This window comes from Ostrinia nubilalis, chromosome 9, assembly GCF_963855985.1.
Source record: "Ostrinia nubilalis chromosome 9, ilOstNubi1.1, whole genome shotgun sequence".
NCBI lineage: Eukaryota > Metazoa > Arthropoda > Insecta > Lepidoptera > Crambidae > Ostrinia > Ostrinia nubilalis.
Genome location: NC_087096.1, coordinates 2,915,030 through 2,934,465, shown reverse-complemented (window position 1 = coordinate 2,934,465; position 19,436 = coordinate 2,915,030). Strand labels below are relative to the sequence as shown.

The 19,436-nt window shown below is 40.3% G+C and overlaps 1 protein-coding gene across 1 annotated transcript; it reads left to right on the top strand.

Annotated features, from left to right (window-relative positions):
* The first annotated feature begins 1,064 nt into the window (after window positions 1–1,064).
* Window positions 1,065–10,945, top strand: LOC135074403 (protein cortex-like). Its single transcript, XM_063968681.1, has 6 exons — window positions 1,065–1,219; window positions 1,650–1,798; window positions 8,026–8,236; window positions 8,747–8,945; window positions 9,703–9,846; window positions 10,747–10,945. Exons 1-6 carry the CDS (start codon window positions 1,112–1,114, stop codon window positions 10,884–10,886), a joined length of 951 nt encoding a protein of 316 aa, XP_063824751.1. The 5' UTR covers window positions 1,065–1,111; the 3' UTR covers window positions 10,887–10,945.
* Window positions 10,946–19,436: the final 8,491 nt, after the last annotated feature.

Here is a 19,436-nt window from a genome sequence, read left to right as displayed (position 1 = left end):
CCCCTAATATTGTGCCCTTTTTATAACCTTTTCAAACGTAACCTTTCTGCAGTTCAATTTGTCCTCATTTAATTGTCGTATCTTTAACTTTACTTTAGCATTTAACTCCGAAATTCTACAGTTATCGGGCTCGGGTAGCTGAACAGGCGAACATTCGGCGTATCGTGACAAGATTATCAGATAAAACGTATGTTCGCGGCGTGAAAGTCGTTGTCGGCAGTGCTTTATCGGCAGGACTAGTCTCGTATTGATAAGAGGGATCAAGTTTTGATAAATATACCTACATACTACGATTTCGTTGTTCGAAAAAGGCAACAATGTTAGTTATAGTTTTAAGAGTCAAGTAAACTCCTATAAATTTTCTTTCATGCGTGTTCAACTAGTATGTACCTGAGACAATCTGTAGATAATAATCTTGAAATACATTTATGATGTTTTAATGATAAGAGTCAGCGGGACAGTCCATCCCAAAAAAAATGATAAGAGTTCATGCACTGACAAATTAATAAGGCTAAGTTTTCAGCTGATATGACGCTCCAAAGTATGAAGATGGAGTAAGTTATATTCTGAAAATGACATAATCACTGCTAAAGAATTTAAACACGCATCTACTATCCAAAGCTTGTGATGGCTTTATAAATACGTGCTGTAACTACCTAACGCATTGTATTCTTGTTGTTTTCGTTGATTGGTGCTCGAAACAAAAGTAGGTTATGTATTTGTGGAAATGTATTGTGCAATTGATTGAGGGTGGTCCGAATAACTGGGAGAGGCTGGACAATATTAAGATTTTTTTTTACTTTCATACCATGCAAGTGCTATCTATAAAATCAGACAACGTTCAACTGTGGTTAAACGCAACAAGGCAAGGTTTTTCTTTAGAAGCGTCCAATATACACATGAAAAATATTATACATCTGACTCAATCACGCATCCCTTCATCATCATCATCATTTCAGCCATAGGTCGTCCACTGCTGAACATGGGCCTCCCCCAATGCTATCGACGTTGATCGATCCCTTATTCATGATATTTAAAATTCTCATGATGTTCACTAGTTCCAGAACTGCTGGACTGGAGTAACGACAACATCCTGGTGGCGGCTCTAGGCATGAACTACCACAAATGGAGCTGGCGGACGCAGAGCCTCATCAACAAGGGCTTCGCGCGGAACGAGATACAGTGCTGCAAGTTCGACCCAAGGGGAGAGATGCTGATTGTAAGTTCATTTAACTCCGAAAACATCAGCGTCAAATTTATTTTGGGGTGGTATTTTTTAATACCATGACTCGTACAACTGGCTCAATTGCTAGCTAGATTACCATGGACATTCTCTAGATTTTAAACTTTTGTTTGCAATTTTGTGGTCGTCAGTTAACTACTCTCGCAAGCACTGTTTATTATTTTTTCAAAATCAAACCTTTCTTCTTCTTCATTCGTGTCAATGGAAATAAATTACCCTGTACCTAAACTGAGCAACCCCAATCGATTTCGCGCGCTAAGCCGGGCCAGGATCGTTATAAAATAAATGCGAGAAAGAGCCTGTCTATCACAAATGTATAATTTGCTTGCTTAATCCTTCTAAATCTTTTCATCAAACATCCTTCATAAGAATGAAGTTGTTCCTCACCTCCCAAGTGTTCCTCCAGTTAGGAACGGACATGAAGATGGTGGAAGTCCACAACAACTTGTTGAGCAAGTGGGTTGCCGGCAGCTACTGCCGCTGCCTCGACGTCGACGACGTGGACTGCTCAATCACCGCGCTGGACTGGAGCCCCACTGGGAACTCTTTTATAACGTAAGTTGATTTAAGGTTCAGCCAAACCAACGCGTGCAGCCTGCGTGCGCGATGACGATCAGATATCATGTATGAATTTGTAGTGATAGTGATGAGTTCACATTAAGGCCCAGAACAGACGGTGAAACGCAACTGCAACAAAACAGTTTGAAACTGGTCGCGTCATGTGTGGTCTCTCAACGGACGCTATGGCAGAAACTTAGATGCAACTCAAAAGTAACTAGCAGTTGCAGTTTCGTTGCAGTTGCGTTTCACCGTCTGTTCTGGGCCTAACGCATCCTGTCATTGGTTGCGGCGAATCGAATCGAAATCTATGAACGCGCTGTGATCGCCATCGCCGACGCAATCTGCACGCATTGGTTTAGCTGAAGCTTTAGTATTCGTCACTTCAATAACTTCATTGGGCACACTAACTATAAAAAAATTCAAATCATCTGATGAAATTAAAAGTAACACTTTTAGCAGCTGTTCATCGTAGAATAATAGCAGCGTTTTACCTGAAATAAAACGTATATTAAAATACTTACCTAATTCGAGGCTTATAAATTGAGATAGGCATATCCGTTTCCCGTAGTCTTTACCAATTTTAGTACTCTTTTTACACTATAGAGGGCGTGTTTCCGGTCTCACTAGGCAGTGGCGCCACCTATCTAAAGTTTCGTTAGTTTTAACCGCGCCATTTTTACTCATTGGCTTCGAATAAATGCACCAGGCAGAGTTAAAAACTAAGCCTCGAATTAGGTAAGTATTTTAATATACGTTTTATTTCAGGTAAAACGCTGCTATTAAAAGTACTTGACCGTAATTCGAGGCTTATAAATTGAGAAGTGTCTGTTATCGCCTGGTGAGACATGGAAACACCTGAATTATACGCCAATGTGACCTAAGATTTTATAACCCATAAAACAATTAATATTCTGTTTACATTTATTTATTAACATAATGTATAATTTATACAAACATAATATAAGATTCTAATCCGAGTGTAAATCATGTTAGCAATTGCACTTTAATTATTAATTATTATTGTATAATTGTATATCGATCAAGTTCTAATTTATTTAATCAATAGGATGAAATAAACGAGATACTTGTGTATTTGTTGGGTTCCTATTAGGAATAACTTCGCGCCTATAATACTTTTGAAAGGTATTAGCGGACCTCCAATTCCCGCGCGCTAAAATTTCATCTAGAGGATAACTTAACAAATTTTTTGAGGCCACCGCTGACCGCACACTACCAGGGGAAAACTGAATATTTGCTTCTTTAAATAAATGTTTTATCCAACCTGCTATAACAGTTCGAGATGCTGGTTTAGCAGGACCCCTAACAGTCATAAACAAATTAAATTTCTTAGCTGTATCCCGTCTAGGTTGCAACAGTGATATAGTGTGCTCAATCCAGAAAACTGGGTTAAGATTAACGTTGTCATTATTTGTCATTAATTTCCAACCGGATTGCCTATAGTCCATATTATCCGTTTTGGATCCAAATTCTGGCCGAAATATAACATAATTATCTGATTTTATAAAATGATCAGAATCAACTCTAAGCAACGTTAAGTCATGAATCCGCCGCCCTGAACATAATAGCAAGAGAATAGCTGTGTGTCGTGAAGTCTGGTAAGCGTTGTTTTTGTCTATCGAACAATTGGACAAGTATTGAGCTAAAATATCAACATCCCAAATATTTGATTTTACTACTTTTGGATTCTTTAGAGATATTGATTTAAGAATATGCTTGACCAGGACGTGGGAACTTAACTGACTGGACATATCCGCGTTACACAAGGTGGATACCACCGATTTATGCAGCAGTATGGTATTATATGACAAGCCATGAATTAGATGAAGATCAGCTAAAAACTGTGCAAGTTGAGAGCCTGTGGGTTTTTTAGGGTTTACCTTATTCGATCTTGCCCATCCTAACCAGCGCTCCCATGCTACTTTATATGTTTTGAGAGTAGATTGTCTCCAAGAATGTTTTAGTAGGGATACCTGACTATCATTCCAGTCCGTTATTTCGTCGGTCCACCCCCACATTTCCAGACTTCGAGTGTCAGGTCCTCTATATTCGGAGGAGGAAGGCCTGTTGATGTGTCCACTAGGTTCATTGACAGGTTCTTCAGAACAACCGGAGCTGCAAGGGCTCTTGCTTTGAGGTCTGCCCTCCAAAATACCTTCTGCCACCGAGGCACAACTATTAGGAACACACCTGTCGATTGGTTCAGATGTGCCAGAACTTTGGGCACTAGGAATGGCGGAGGGAATATCCACGCTAGAGGATAATTCCACAACATGCTGAACGCGTCGTAGAACAGTGCTTTGGGGTCTGTCTGGTCTAGTGATACATAATTGCATACTACGTGAGCTCTCTCCGACGCAAACAGGTCTATCACAGGGGTCCCCATTTTTGTGAATATCCTTTCTAGACATTTTGGCAACAGGTGCCATTCTGGTGGACGTCGGTGTCTCGATAGGTGATCGGCATGGTTGTTGTATCGCCCGGGAATGTAGTGGATAGTAAAAAATATTTGGTGTTGGTCCAGTAATGTCAATAACTCTTGAGTTAAGTCCATCAGTGGTAACGATTTCGTCCCCCCTCTTTTCGAAGGTGAGCTACTACCGTTCTGTTGTCGCATTGTATTAAGAGAGAACTGTGACTCAACTTGTGCGCATATAGCCGAATGACGTGTAATATAGCCAACATCTCTTTCATGTTGCAATGGAGATTTTGTTCCTCGGGTAACCAAGAGCCTGTCAGAGGTACATTGTCCAGTTGTGCACCCCACGCGAGATCCGACGCGTCCGTCGTGAGGAAATGCGACGGGGGAGGGAAATGTAGTAATGACGAGTTGTGGCAATTTTGAATCCACCACTTTAACTCGGTTTGGACTTCTAGGGGTAATGCAAATCTGGCCTTTGGTTGTTTTATTAAGGCATTCATGAATCTCAGGAGATGACGATGATGAAGTCGGCCTCGTGGCACTGCAAAGCTGGCAAAGTTTAAAAGTCCTACGAGACTTTGTATTTCGCTCAGTACTACATGTCCCTGATTTAGAATTTGACGAACCTTTTCTATGATTGTTATGATCTTTTCTATTGGCAACGACTTGAGGTTGTCCCAAGTTCTCCACAATACGCCTAGGTAAGTTATGCTCTTTTGAGGAGTTGTTATTGACTTCTCGAAGTTGACACACCAACCGAGAGTCTTTAGAAGTGCTAGGGTTATTTTTACATGTTTCTGGAGCATAACAGGGCTTTGATGAGCGATAAGGAAGTCGTCTAGATAGACTAATATTCGTACTCCCTTTTGACGCAACGTCTGGGCTATCCAGTTGGTGAGTATGGAGAAGGTCTTTGGAGCCGTACTCAAGCCGAACGGTAGGCAGGTCATTTCTAGTAGTTGACCGTTGTAAATTAGCCTCAGAAAGCGCCGATGCGTTTCCGTGACCTTCAGGTGAAAATATGCTTGGCTCAGGTCTATTTTGCAAAGCCAGTCGCTTGGCTGGAGGAACTCTGGAATCCGGTACATGTTTATGAGTCGAAATGGCTCTGCTTTTACATATTCGTTGAGTTTCTTTAAATTGAAAATCGGACGATGCGATCCGTCTGGTTTGGGTATTAGAAACAGGTGTGATACGAAACTGGGTGTCACAACATGTACTGGATTTAGAATGCCTTGAGCTTTCATTTTTTCGACAATTATTGTCATTTCTTCCGATACTTGAGTGTGAAACAAGTTGTTTGCATTTGGCATGGACAGAGGAGGCTTCGAAATGAACGGTATGCGATAACCTTGTATTAATTTTATTATTATTTCGGAAGCGCCCATTTCCATCCATTTTTTGTAAAAGTGGACTAATTGCCCGGCTTGGAATGACCTCGAGTCATTGATCATTACGTTTGAATTGACCTCTAGAGGCATGAGAAGATGCTCGTCCTCTTCCTCCTCTTTGTGAACCACGAGACCTCGAGCCTCGGTATTGAAATGAACCCCTTACATTTTCGTAAGCCATGGTGTTGTGGCAGTTGTGTTGATTCATATTGTTGTACGCAACCCTCGAGGTTGGTACTGTATTGTGTGATTGACAAGAAGTGCCAGAAACACAACAAGGAATTTGAGGACCACTCGATGGTCCCGTAAATTTCTTGACGCCTGTTCCCCTCGAGGGATGGCGTTGATTTTTATTAATTCCCCTTTGTGAGGAATCAGATTTAAGTGGCCAAAAGGCCTTACGTACCTCCCCGGCTTTTTCTAATGCGGACGCAAAGGCATCAGCCTCAAAAATGTGTGTATTCGAAGGAGGGATCTTATTGAGAGATACTTTAACCACCGGATCCTTAACATGTTTTAGAATCGCATCTCTTTTAATTTATATAGTCTCAGATCTATGGCCGCATACTAATTGTATCAGGTCGCTTGAGATTTTATGAAAATCCCCTTTTAGAAATAAATCTTCGATTTTGGCATTTAGGTTATTTAAATTACCTGAATCGGATTTAGCCCAAGTTAGTAAGCTCCGAATATTCTCTTGTAAACATTCTTTTTGTTTGAGGGCACAAAAAGTTATTGCGGCATAAGCCTTATCGGCTTTGGACAAATGAGTAAGGGAATCGTAAGATCGTATTTCACCATTAGTTTCGAGTTCCACGAAACCCGGGGTATGGTTGTAAAGTTTTTGTGTGTCCGCATACCTAACTTCAGACCAAGTTGAATTACCGAAACGTTGAACATCGGCTAACATTTTAACATAATTATCGGGGGCATTGGGAACAGAAGGTTCCTTTAGTTTAGTTTCTAAATCAAAAATAAAGTGTGGTTCCGGACCATCAACAATCGTATTAAGTTCATTACTGCCCACTTCATCCTCATAGAGATCCCCACTGACCCGCGAATAAATTGACACTTGATCATCTAAATCACAATTATGTTGAGTAGGAGGCTTTGAAATCAAATTGCGCAACTCACTAATATCTTTTGTTATCTGACGCCATTTCGAATGACGGGTTTTATTTTTCTTATGGCGGTGTCGCCGAGATCGCTTACGTTTTCCCGATGAGGAAGAACTCGAGCTGGAGCTACTGGAGGTGCTGGTAGTATCGGTGCTACTGCTGCGAGCCCGCTTCCGACGCACACCACTTGGCCCAGGCCTCGGTTCCTCTTCAACCAGTGGAGACTTTGCATCACTCATTCTGAAATTTGCTTTATGTTACAAACCATCCAAGGAATTCAGGCAGAAAAATTGCTATAAGGTTGTATTTTGAAAAAGTCGAACGGAAAATCCGTTAAAATAATTTGTTAATAATTATTTCGTTCATTTAACGTAAAATTTTAAACACTATTTTGTAATTAGATAAGAATAATTTACGTAAGAAAATTATTTCACTTTGAGGGTAGTAAATTATTTTATAAAAAAAAAGGTTAACTTCTTAAGAAATAACACACTAAATATTCACTTCTAAATACATATTTTATAATTCACTATGAGGGTGAATATTCGTACGTAATAATTTGAAATATAATATACCAATAAACATTCAAAACGAATAATCCTTGCAAAAATGTTACTTTGTAGGTACGATTACTTACATTTTTTCCTGTTAGATGTTCCAACACTTATAATTTTAACACTTTATTTTTCCGTAGGTAATGCACTAGGTAACTCACAATTTTTTAGAAACGTTTGTACGCTTTTTAGCGAACAACTTTCTGCTACGGGAACAAGAACGCCAATGAGTAAAAATGGCGCGGTTAAAACTAACGAAACTTTAGATAGGTGGCGCCACTGCCTAGTGAGACCGGAAACACGCCCTCTATAGTGTAAAAAGAGTACTAAAATTGGTAAAGACTACGGGAAACGGATATGCCTATCTCAATTTATAAGCCTCGAATTACGGTCAAGTACTTTTAATGGTCTCTTTAGCAAACCTCTGATCAGCTGGAGGCATAATTAGCACTGCCATTCTTCATGTTTCGAATTGCAAATGGTGGATCGATGCAATAGTTCCGGTGATATTTTTAATATACGTGCAGGACAAGGTCTGCCAGCCGGAAGACGAAGTGTACCTAGATGACGGCAGGTGCCTGGATGCGGGCGACGCAGGACCGATTCTTGTGGAGATCCTTGGGGAAGGCCTTTGTCCAGCAGTAGACGTCATTCGGCTGAAACCGCGAAGGTCTATCAGATACACTAGTACAGATATTAAATCTTCTGCTGCTTCCAGCGGCTGCTCCCGCGGCATGCTGGTGACCTTTGACCGCAACGCCCGCCTGATCAGCTGGCGGCGCGTCATCCACTCCGCCGTACTAGTGGTGCGAGTGTCGCCCGACGCGCGGTACGTGGCCGTGGCCGCGGTCAACGCGACTATTGTACTGGTGCTGTCCTGGCCGGGACTTGAGCTGACCTCCAGCCTTAATTCTGAGTGGACTGTTAAGGTGAGCCATCTCTCTCTTCATAACAGAGGATCAGCTGGCGGCGCGTCATCCACTCCGCCGTACTGGTGGTGCGAGTGTCGCCCGACGCGCGGTACGTGGCCGTGGCCGCGGTCAACGCGACTATCGTACTGGTGCTGTCCTGGCCGGGACTTGAGCTGACCTCCAGCCTCAACTCTGAATGGACTGTCAAGGTGAGCCATCTCTCTCTTCATAAAAGAGGATCAGCTGGCGGTGCGTCATCCACTCCGCCGTACTGGTGGTGCGAGTGTCACCCGACACGCAATACGTAGCCGTGGCTGAGGTCAACGCAACCCTGGTACTGGTGCTGTCCTGGCCGGGACTTGAGCTGACCTCCAGCCTCAATTCTGAGTGGACTGTTAAGGTGAGCCATTAAAGCGGATCAATTAAGTTTTCTCCCCTCAGTCAATTTTGTCTCAAGTTTTCATGCTGTTTTTGGGACGCCCTGTATGTAAAGGGTATAAATAAATCTTAAAATTATGATTCTTACAGACACTGACGTGGCATCCATGGCGCAGTGCGTTACTAGGCATCGGCGCTGTGACAACATCCCTGCAGTCCCGCATTGCGTTCTGGGATGCAGCATCCGCCAAGGTTCGGGAGACGAACCTGGGACGCAGCCACTACAGCCTGGACTGCATGCTGTTTAGCCACCGGACCGGCGAGATGGTGCTAAGTTTGTGGAACGCAGGTACGTAAAGATAGATAACAAATTTTATTGTTTGCAATGTGGCGACATCCATCGACGCGTCACTACAAACTAGTTGTAGTTTTCAGTCATCACCCAAAAGATGGTGCTGACATATAATGACTGGCATACGCTACCGCGTCTACATACCTGCATTGCGATATCAGAGTTTTCTACCCTAACATGTTAGGAAAATCGAGATGGTATCAACTGGACCTTGGTCCAAAGGAAGCAATTCCACCTTAGCTTCCTTATTGTGGTTGATCCTCGAATCCTACAGAGATTTCGCTGACCTGACATGCTCGTTACGTTTAGTTACGTAAATAATAGTTGTAGAATTAGCCTATTTAGTTTGTAAACCCTCTGTGGGACCGTCCTGTATAACAGTGATGGTCATAAATTAAAGAGCTTTACAATGTGTTACAAAGACTCAGACAAAAGACTGCCGCAGGCGCGCACTGCAACCAGTCAAGAAAAGGTCGTTTCCTAAGCTGATCCAATCTGGGGTCCATCCCCGTTGACCCCCGACGATGCATACTGATGACATAACTACGTCTTCCTGTCATATTGATTGAGCGACTTACAGTGTGACTGTATCCTCGAGATGATACACAGTGGCTACATATTTGTACATATTAAGTACCTACGCCTTTTAAAAACCAAAGGCTACAAATGTAATCATTGATACTTCACTGTCAACCATCAAGCTAGGTACTATCGAAGTAGTAGAAGTTAACGTTAAGTTACATGCTTGTTGCAGACCCAGCAGCGGCTTACCAGAAGACCTGTTCACACCTGGTGGTGATGAGCGACCCGGAGACGGTGGTGGACCACTGGGGCGAGGGCCGCAGCGGGCTGGACCGCGTGCGGACCATGATCTTCAGCCCTGACGGGACCAAACTTGGTGAGCTTCACACTTTATGTACCACAAGACCTGGTCACACCTGGTGGTGGTGAGCGACCGGAGACGGTGGTGGACCACTGGGGCGAGGGCCGCAGCGGGCTGGACCGCGTGCGGACCATGATCTTCAGCCCCGACGGGACTAAGCTTGGTGAGCTGTGAACACTTTATGTACCACAAGATCTGTTCACACCTGGTGGTGATGAGCGACCGGAGACGGTGGTGGACCACTGGGGCGAGGGCCGTAGCGGGCTGGACCGCGTGCGGACCATGATCTTCAGCCCCGACGGGACTAAACTTGGTGAGCTTCACACTTTATGTACCACAAGACCTGGTCACACCTGGTGGTGGTGAGCGACCGGAGACGGTGGTGGACCACTGGGGCGAGGGCCGCAGCGGGCTGGACCGCGTGCGGACCATGATCTTCAGCCCCGACGGGACTAAGCTTGGTGAGCTGTGAACACTTTATGTACCACAAGACCTGCTCACACCTGATGGTGGTGAGCGACCCGGAGACGGTGGTGGACCACTGGGGCGAGGGCCGCAGCGGGCTTCTTCAGCCCCGACGGGTCTAAGCTTGGTGAGCTGTCAATACCTTAAGACACTACCACAAGACCTAAGGGCGTAGTGTGAGCTTACGTCGAACGCATTCGAAATCGACTGCGTCATTCTTTGAGGTGACGTAAGTCCCTGGCACAAGCTGAATACGACAAACTGAAGTCGGACTTGTATTAGAGGTCTATATCCAATAATGGACTGCTTATAGGCTATAGGCTAATGATAATGATGGCTAACAATTTGATTTTCAGCTAAATATGACAATTTAAAACATAATTTTTTTAAATACTTTTGTTTGAAATCGGCTTCTTGCTTTATATTAAAACCATACCTTCTTTAAAACAGCAACGGCCACAGCAGACGAAGACCTGATCATCTGGAACTTCTTGCCAGAAGATCCGCGCAAAAAGAAGACAAACTGCAGACAGTTCTCTGCTATGCCAGTGTACCTGGACAAGGCTATGTATGGCTACTCGCTTAGGTGAAACATAAACATTTAATCATTCATAATTTATTCATTTAATTTTTAGTGTAAAGCCCGGTCCGTGAGCACGTAGAATTTTGTCCAATGACCCCTAGCTACCCCCATCCTTATCGCTCGCGCGTAATTATATTGCTGTCACGACTGTGCGACTGGCACCCGCAGTGAGTGTGCGAGCGTGATAGCAACATAATTACGCGCGAGCAATAAGGATGGGTAGCTTGGGGTCATTGGACAAAATACTACGTACTCACGGACCAGACTATAGACTGAGAAATGTTTAGATTTTTAGTATTGGCAATTATATTTCGTATGAAAACTTAATTTATATTTCAATCACATTTTATAGTCTTGTAATTCACAAATCGCTTAGTCTACACTTTTAATGTGTAATCAACTCAATAAACAATAAATTTTATTCATATTTTATTATGCTGGATGTGCAAATGTTATTATGTGTTAGGATTATAATTATCATCATTTAAATTGTGTTTTATTAACACTCCCACTAAAATTTACTGCCGAAGTCTTCAGATCTGCGGCATGTGAATAACTTTTAATCAATTTTAATATTTTGTTTTGAAATTACATTCTCATTGGATATAACATACTTGCCCACTATAAACATTACGTTTAAGCGCAAATCTATTAGCCATTTGCTTAAATATAGCAGCCCAGCCAAACACATAATTGGTAGTTCAGGAATCATTTCACTGAGTTACCAAAGTAGAATGCACTTGTCTAACAATAAAATCTCTGATGGCGCCTTAAGTACCTACGTCCCTTATGTACCTACGTCGCCACACATGTCCACAGACGAACAAAGGCTCTATTGAGAAATAGAAAGAAGATTTTCAAATACCAGACCGTCGCATTACGTTCGTCTAGTAGCTAGTGGGTTAGGCGGAACCTATTTTCACTCATGGATCCTTAATTTTCGCGCTACGTCCCTGTTGCTAACTCCAGATAGTTAATTTCCTAAACTATATCGGCTACCTACCTTAATAAATAAATTACTTATTAGATTGCAACCGATATTAATCTACTTAGCTGACCCGATTGCACACGCGGTGCGTGCTCACCTTTAACACGGCTGAATCACAACCCAAATATTTTCCAATAGGCTTGCGAACTCGTTTAATAATAATATAATAACATACAATTGCTTGTTTCTAACCGGGGCATTCTTGATAGTTTACCGGGAGAACTTACCGGGAGATTTTAGTCACAAGAAAGTGTAGAACATTTATGGGAAATTCATACCCTTATGCTGTCAGGAAAATTACTCAAGTTACAAAATATGATCTAGGTAGGTAATTAATAAATGTCACAAGGATCGTTCCGATCGTTTGCTTCAGTCTTTGTTTAAAAATCCTTAATTAATGTAGCTACTAATGTACTTAATGGTTATTAAATGCATGCTTTCGAAATATCTTTTCTAAAAATGCTAAGTTTATTGGTCGTTACTTTCAAACCCCATGGGCATAAAACGATTTGGCTTTTTAAAATTAACTTGCTAAAAACAAAGTATAAATAAATTGTATCCTGGTATTCAGTTACACCCAGACAGTCAGATCCAACGCATATTTTACCGTACACCGAGCTCGGAAGCAAACCTGGCAATAGTTTAGTTTTTACAAGAGATCAATGCAAGCAATAAATAAAATTATACACTGGCCGTGGAACACTCAATGTATCGTGGTCTTCCAGCGAGTGGGACACAATGAGCGAATAAATTACGAGTCGACGCATCGACGACTCAATGAGAGCCCGTGGGAATCGCCTGTGTTTTGATTATCTGGACAGATACATAAAATGTTAATGTCTGTGTTTGATGTTTACTGATCGGGTGGTTGTTGGGAATACTTGGCAAAAATAAATAAATTTCTCTCGACATTCCAAACTAAGCAGAACTTATTAAATAGGTACTCCGTCGTATAAAGGATATGCATATGCTAATGCATGCTTATATCATCGGGATTTTAATTCACATTTCTTGAATTTTAAGCATTTCGAATTTAACACACTTGAAATGTTGAAAAATAAACTACTTATTAGGTTACCTGTAATAAGTGGATTTAAAATTTGATTGACTTGAAGCACAATCGTTTCTATGTCGCTTTAAAGCTCACATAACAACATGCATAAATAATGCATAAAATAACCAAACCACTTCGTAGTCCTATAATGGGGTCGCACAAAATATTATCAATCGCTAATAACACGTACAGAATGCCGTCTAAATTGCACAGCGTAAACGGTGTTTAGTGGCTGGTAATCCTCTTTGTCTCCAGTTCGATTTCCGATGGATTCGGCCTTCGGTTTTATGGCCTCAAATTGTGGAGTTTGCTATTGGAGGGCGGCGCTCCATCGCTGCTAACATGGACGATTATAGCGAGGTTGGGATGCGGGCTAAGTGATAGGCTTAGATTAATACGAACCTCAACAAAGTAGACATGATATTAACACTGCGCTGTCCAGTTGCAACTCAGTTTATTGCCTCGAGTGTGTTATTTTTTTTAGTGCTGGCGACAGACAAAGCCATGTGGTGACGGCAGAGTAGAATACATTTGTCACCAACCCCTACTCTTCCCACGGGTGCCCGGGTGTGTCGTAAGAGGCGACTTAGGGACTACACATCAAACAGAGAACGGGCAGCAGCGCTGTCTGAAAAACATCAATCTTTTAAACTGCTATCTCCAATCCGCCTGCCAAGCGTGGAGATTATGGAAAAACCCTCCACTATGGTGGAGCAGGCTCATAGTCCAGCAGTGGACTGTAAAGGGATGTTGATGATGATGATGATGACAGACAAAATACATCTTCATTGTCATCTTCATCAAGTCTTTCAGTGTCCACTGCAGGAGCATGATCTGCTCTAATTTACACGAGGCAAATAGGGGATCTGACCTACACTTCTCACACTGGCCAGCTGCAGGCAAGTCTGATATTTGCATATCAGTCCCTAAGTGCCTTTCACCTTTTAAGGATCCCTCCTATGATCCTATCTAAGACAAGATTGTTGTACATTAATGACCAAAAAATTTTAAAAATCTATCCCGCGCCAAAGTTTTTACAGCAGGCTCACGCTGATGGCAAAAAAAAAACAATCTTCTATCCCATACCAAAATCGATCGATATCTACTTCAATCGTTTAAATCGATACTTGTACCACACTATAAATCTGTGCAGCTGTGTCCATTGGTGTCAGTTTATGTTCTGCTAACGGGTCGCCAAATTAATATTGTGTTTGTTGGTACTGGCTCGGCCGGCAGCCTGTAAATTAGCTGCCGTGCTGCTTCTTATGAAGCTTATGCTGCTGGCGGTATTGATGGGCTGTGGAAAGTAGGTAGTAATCGTGTGTGATTTATTATTTGAATTAACATGCACACATAATTATTTACTAGAACGTTAGAACTATAATTATAATAGATACATACTTGTACAATACACCATGATGAAGCTACAAAACTTAGTCAATAATTTTAAAAGAGAAGTGAGAAGGAGCTCCTCTAGAATAGTATAGGAATTTATTACCCAATCCATTTTTTTTTACTCTGGTTTAGTTACAAAATAATCTGTTTTGTGATTTAGTCGATGACACCCTCATTATAATTTCAAAGAGGAGGTCCATAATATGAAATTTTAAGCAAACTGGGTTTATTAGCCCCAAACTTTGGTCAAAATTCAATACAATTCGATTAATAATGAGAACATATTAGGTTCCGGATCGATCCAAAAAGCGTCTTCTCTTATGCCTATAAAAAAGGAAAGTTAGATAAAGTTAAATAACTCTCTAATAAAGCCTCTAATAGGCTTATTAAACTTCATCTACAGCCACTATGGACCGTTTAAACTCGAACGAAATGGGCGTAAGAAAATCAGCTCGATTACGTTCATTTCCAAACCTTCATTGAACAGAAAATTAGTTGCTCATTATCAAAGATAAATCGATTGTATTTCCCTAACACCGCCGAACTAATTTTCATTATTTATTATGTACTGACCACTATAACCACTGTAACTAAACTTAATGATCATTTAATGATTAGACTTAACGGGAACAACGGCAGGGTGTGGTAATGCAATATCCGTAATATAATTAGATTATATTTATGGATTTAAAAATATTATAATATTCAGTTTTTGCTGGAAAATATGCTTAAAGACAATAGTGTAAAGCGTAAATTAAGATAAAACTACAAAAGCTTTTCTAAATAAGACATTAATTAGAAATTTTATTTACGGTGGCATTTACGTGCGAAATCTTTTAACGAGTTCGTACATAGTTGTGCGTTTACAAAAGTTCTTAGGATTCATTAAAATAGTTTACGGTATATGGATGGATGTGGCAATTATCTTTATAGTATCCGCATGCAAAGGATGGATAATTCTCTAAGGATAAAGATAGTAAGATAATAGATAATAATAAATTGCTTTTTAGGTCCTTTTTATCTTGGAGTTTTTCTGTCATGTACTGTTGCATACATGGATGGAATGTAAATATTGCATAAAAAAATATGCATTCATGCAATATTTTAATAAGTACTACCTAATACCATAGACGTTTTCCTATTTGCCAGCAACAACAATAACATAAGCAACGGTTGTCAAATAATGTTATAACTTTCACAGTAAGCTTTCATTGCAAATGCGCACATCATGTCGTGGTTAATTGACTCCTCTGTAGGACCACCTAATTTTAACACTGGAATTTTCAAAAATCTTTCAAACTCCATACAAAAAGCACCGGTTATCGTTAATGTTAGGTTGTGCATGTGCAACTCAGCCTTTCGCTGGAATTTTAACGTCAACTGTTTCAGCAGAAAAAGCTAGTAACATTTACAATGCCATATCCATGTGTTCATGAATCCAGTGCGCCTATTAACGCTGGTAATTATCTTCGGCGTATGCGTAAAATATGACGAGCGCTGCACACTGGCCCGTTTCATTAGGATAACGCGTGCGATGCCAGATAAGCAAATAACTCGGAAACTAGCCCAGCCACTTGTTGATTTTTAAACGTATTTGTGTAGGCTGGTCGGGAGATTTTCAATTTCGCTGTACAGATAACTGTGGTAAACTTGTGTGGAGTTGTTTATTCATATTTTGGAATGCGAACGTTTTGATTTGAAGACAAGACGAAATATGGATTTCTTGATAAGAAGGTGATCGTAAGTTGGAGCTTGTAGTAATCACGGATATGTATATGACCGTCTGATCAAGGCTCAAGCGCTAAATTACTTATAACGACAAATGTGTAGAGTTACTTGTTAAAACATCCGATGTACATTTGGATGACAAGTAATAATTTGGACTAATTAAGCTAAACTATAAGGTTGGTAATCTAGAGGCTCTTACAAAGACTTATGGCTGAGTAGTCACTTAGCTAATCATTTTTTTTAATTCTTACTCGACATGCGACAGAGTCTTCCAGCGATTTGGCTTAGATATACAAATAAGTCAGCCACACACAGTAACATATTGACGGTCGTAGTTTATTAAAATAAGACGTACAAGGGTTCAATACTATCAATCTTCAAAAAATAAATTAATAATATTAGTACAAAACTGACCCCGTGACATTTAATAGTGAAATGAAGCATCCATTTGCATTATCTAAGAGCTATCCCTATCATCAGTTTAATAGCATTTTCAAATTAAAATGCAAAACAGGCTCATTTGTCAAGTAAGGTGACACTATGTCGATAACAATGCCGCAAAGGTCTTCGTCGAGAGAATATTAATATCGTCCTAAATGAGTTTGTGCATCGACTATTATCTGTAATTAGAATTAATTGAAAGCTAGCATTTAATAAGTCGGTATAGAATCAATGTGATCTGTTTTCGAAATATCTCGAGGAGTCTACGTAAACGTTAATTATTTATTTATTTATTTATTTATTAAAGACGCAAAACAGATTACAATTAAGGTTTCACAAATTGTATAGCACGTGAGCTTCTGGACTAAATTGTAACCTAACAACATGCATCCTAACATATCATAATTAATAACGCAGTTGACATTAAAGTCGATTTGTAACTTCAAACTCGTATTTCCAAGCCGTAACAGAAGTTGCAGCAGTGGGAACGAGAGTTGAGAAAATCTCGAACTTACTATAAAACTATCAGATTCAATCAGGCTTAAGTACAGTCAGATAGTTCGTGTCACACAAAGTAGCCAAAAAGTTCGCAACACGTCTTTTCTACAATTGGAATACGGATGCGATGTCAACTTTTTGGCCACTTTGGGTGTCACGAACTGACGCTGACGCTGACTGTACTACAAAATTAATATGCTTTTGACAAATGGCGTTATAAAAGGAACTGTTCATGCTAACGTTGATGTATAGAACCAAATTGAGCTAACTGTAAACCAAGCTTTTACCCTTATTACCTTCTAATTTTACCATATTCACCGCTTAATACTTGTCGAGACGACGGGCGATCCAATTTATATCATAATTCTTGCGCCAATTACAAAAACAAGCAAGTCTTTTATAAGTAATAACAAATTTCCTGCAATTAAACACGTTACGCGGAGACCTCTTCAGTGAGATGTTAATCTACATAATTAAAACCTGTCCAATACAAATTAATTGAAGGTAAATGACACAGTTTATAGGCACATACTAAATAATGTTTACTTTGAAAAATAATTAAGAAATATTAAACTGAAGAACTTTTGTAAGAGCTTCGCTTCTTTTCAAGATTTTTATAGACTCGTTTTCCCTCTTAATGTCAGTAGTAAATTATTATCTTAGTTGTACATTTTTAAACTGGGCGTTAGTTGAAAGACACCTCTTAGAGGCAATTTAAACACGTGTGTAACGTCATTAGGCGCACGCGCATGGGCGGAGCTGACGGTCTCGTGACCTTTGACTCGCGGGCGGCTTCTGAGCGCAGCTGGTCTTGCACAAATTAGTTTAAGTTGAATGTAGAATGTGTTGCATAAAGCTGGTTCAAGAGTACCTAAAATAAATGAATTTTCAGTGGCCCAGGAATCAAGTCAAATGGGATACGAGGAAGGAAAAAACGGCTGCCTGCTTTAGAGGTCCACGAATAATTGTAATTATGACAGTGGCAATTGGATTGGAGATTAGAATCCCGCTTATGTTACTGCAATGAGCACAATAGGTTAATAACGCTTATTATGTATTTAAGTTTTAAGTACATTTACCTGCTATCTCATCTTGCTACTAGTAACTACTTAGTTAGAGTTTATGGTTGTTAAAAAACAATATTGAGACTATGTCCTAAAGCTTTTCTTCTAATTAATACTCAGAAGTAGGCACAATATTTTTAATAACAGTTGTGATAGAGCAAAAGGTGTCTCTCCTCAATACAAGTAATGAATAAGTTTAATAATTCAAAACAATATAGGTAAGTGCATCATCTTCAACAAAATAAAGTATAGTTTTTACCTTTCATGAAAATAAACATCGAGTTTCCAGGGCTGTGCAGCATCTCTCGCATACATTCCGACGACGCTCACGATCTGTCCCACCAATAACTCGCGTAATTGACGTCAGCCACCCAGCGAGGAGGCCGGTGCTGAAACCGCGTAAGTACAAAATCTTAAATTTTCAGCCTTCGACCTTCGTAGATGGACTTGTACTGGAGAATTTTGACATTGCAATAGGAAAAACAACAGCTATCAAGAACAGTTACATTCTTCTTCTTCTTTTCGTGTCGACAACAAACCTACACAGTGTCAGCCCAAAACTCCGCCACAAGAGTGGCATTTACATTTACATAAGAGTTTTCACTAAAAAGCAAGTTTTAGCAAGCAATCATTATTTCTAACAAACAATGAGTATCTGTCAGACCAATCATGAGTAACTAGAAATATTTCCCATACATTATGCAGATAAATAAGACCCCAGTAATAAAACGTTCCGCAATGGACTCTCACAACTAAAGTACTGCTTTTACTGATATTAACGACACTAATATTTATCCAGTGCCTGCATAATAAAAGAGCAATGTACCGCCATTACAATATTAAAACTCATTAGTACTTATTGCCTCAGCCTCGTAAAAATGCGAATAATCTGCCTTACTCGGTTATACGAGCCAGCGGGTTGTGTCGGCCGTCTTTATAACTCAGCGGGCGCGTGCGGTGAGTCCCTATGATAATTTAATTGTTGTTCGTACATTACCTTAGTCTGAGTGTCTTTTTAATACAGGTTTATTTGTATTGTTGTAAGAAGTATGATGCTTTAGAACTTTTTCAGCATTTCATACTGCAGTTGATATGAAAGCGAAAAAGAATACCTAAGGTGTGAATTATGAAGTAGGTACCTATTTTAAATTATCATCGTCGTATTTTCTCAAAACTTACTTTAATTGACCAACATTATTACTCGTATTTATAACCACATTGACAGTGACAGATGGGCATTCAGATGTAAAGCCTTGAACTCTACCATATCTTCAAATCTTTAAAAATATATTTTTTGGACTTACTCTAATTTGCGCTTCGACGTTTCGCGTCGGGCCATCTCTATAACTCAGTGGGCGCGAGCGGTGACTTCCCTATGATAATTTAATT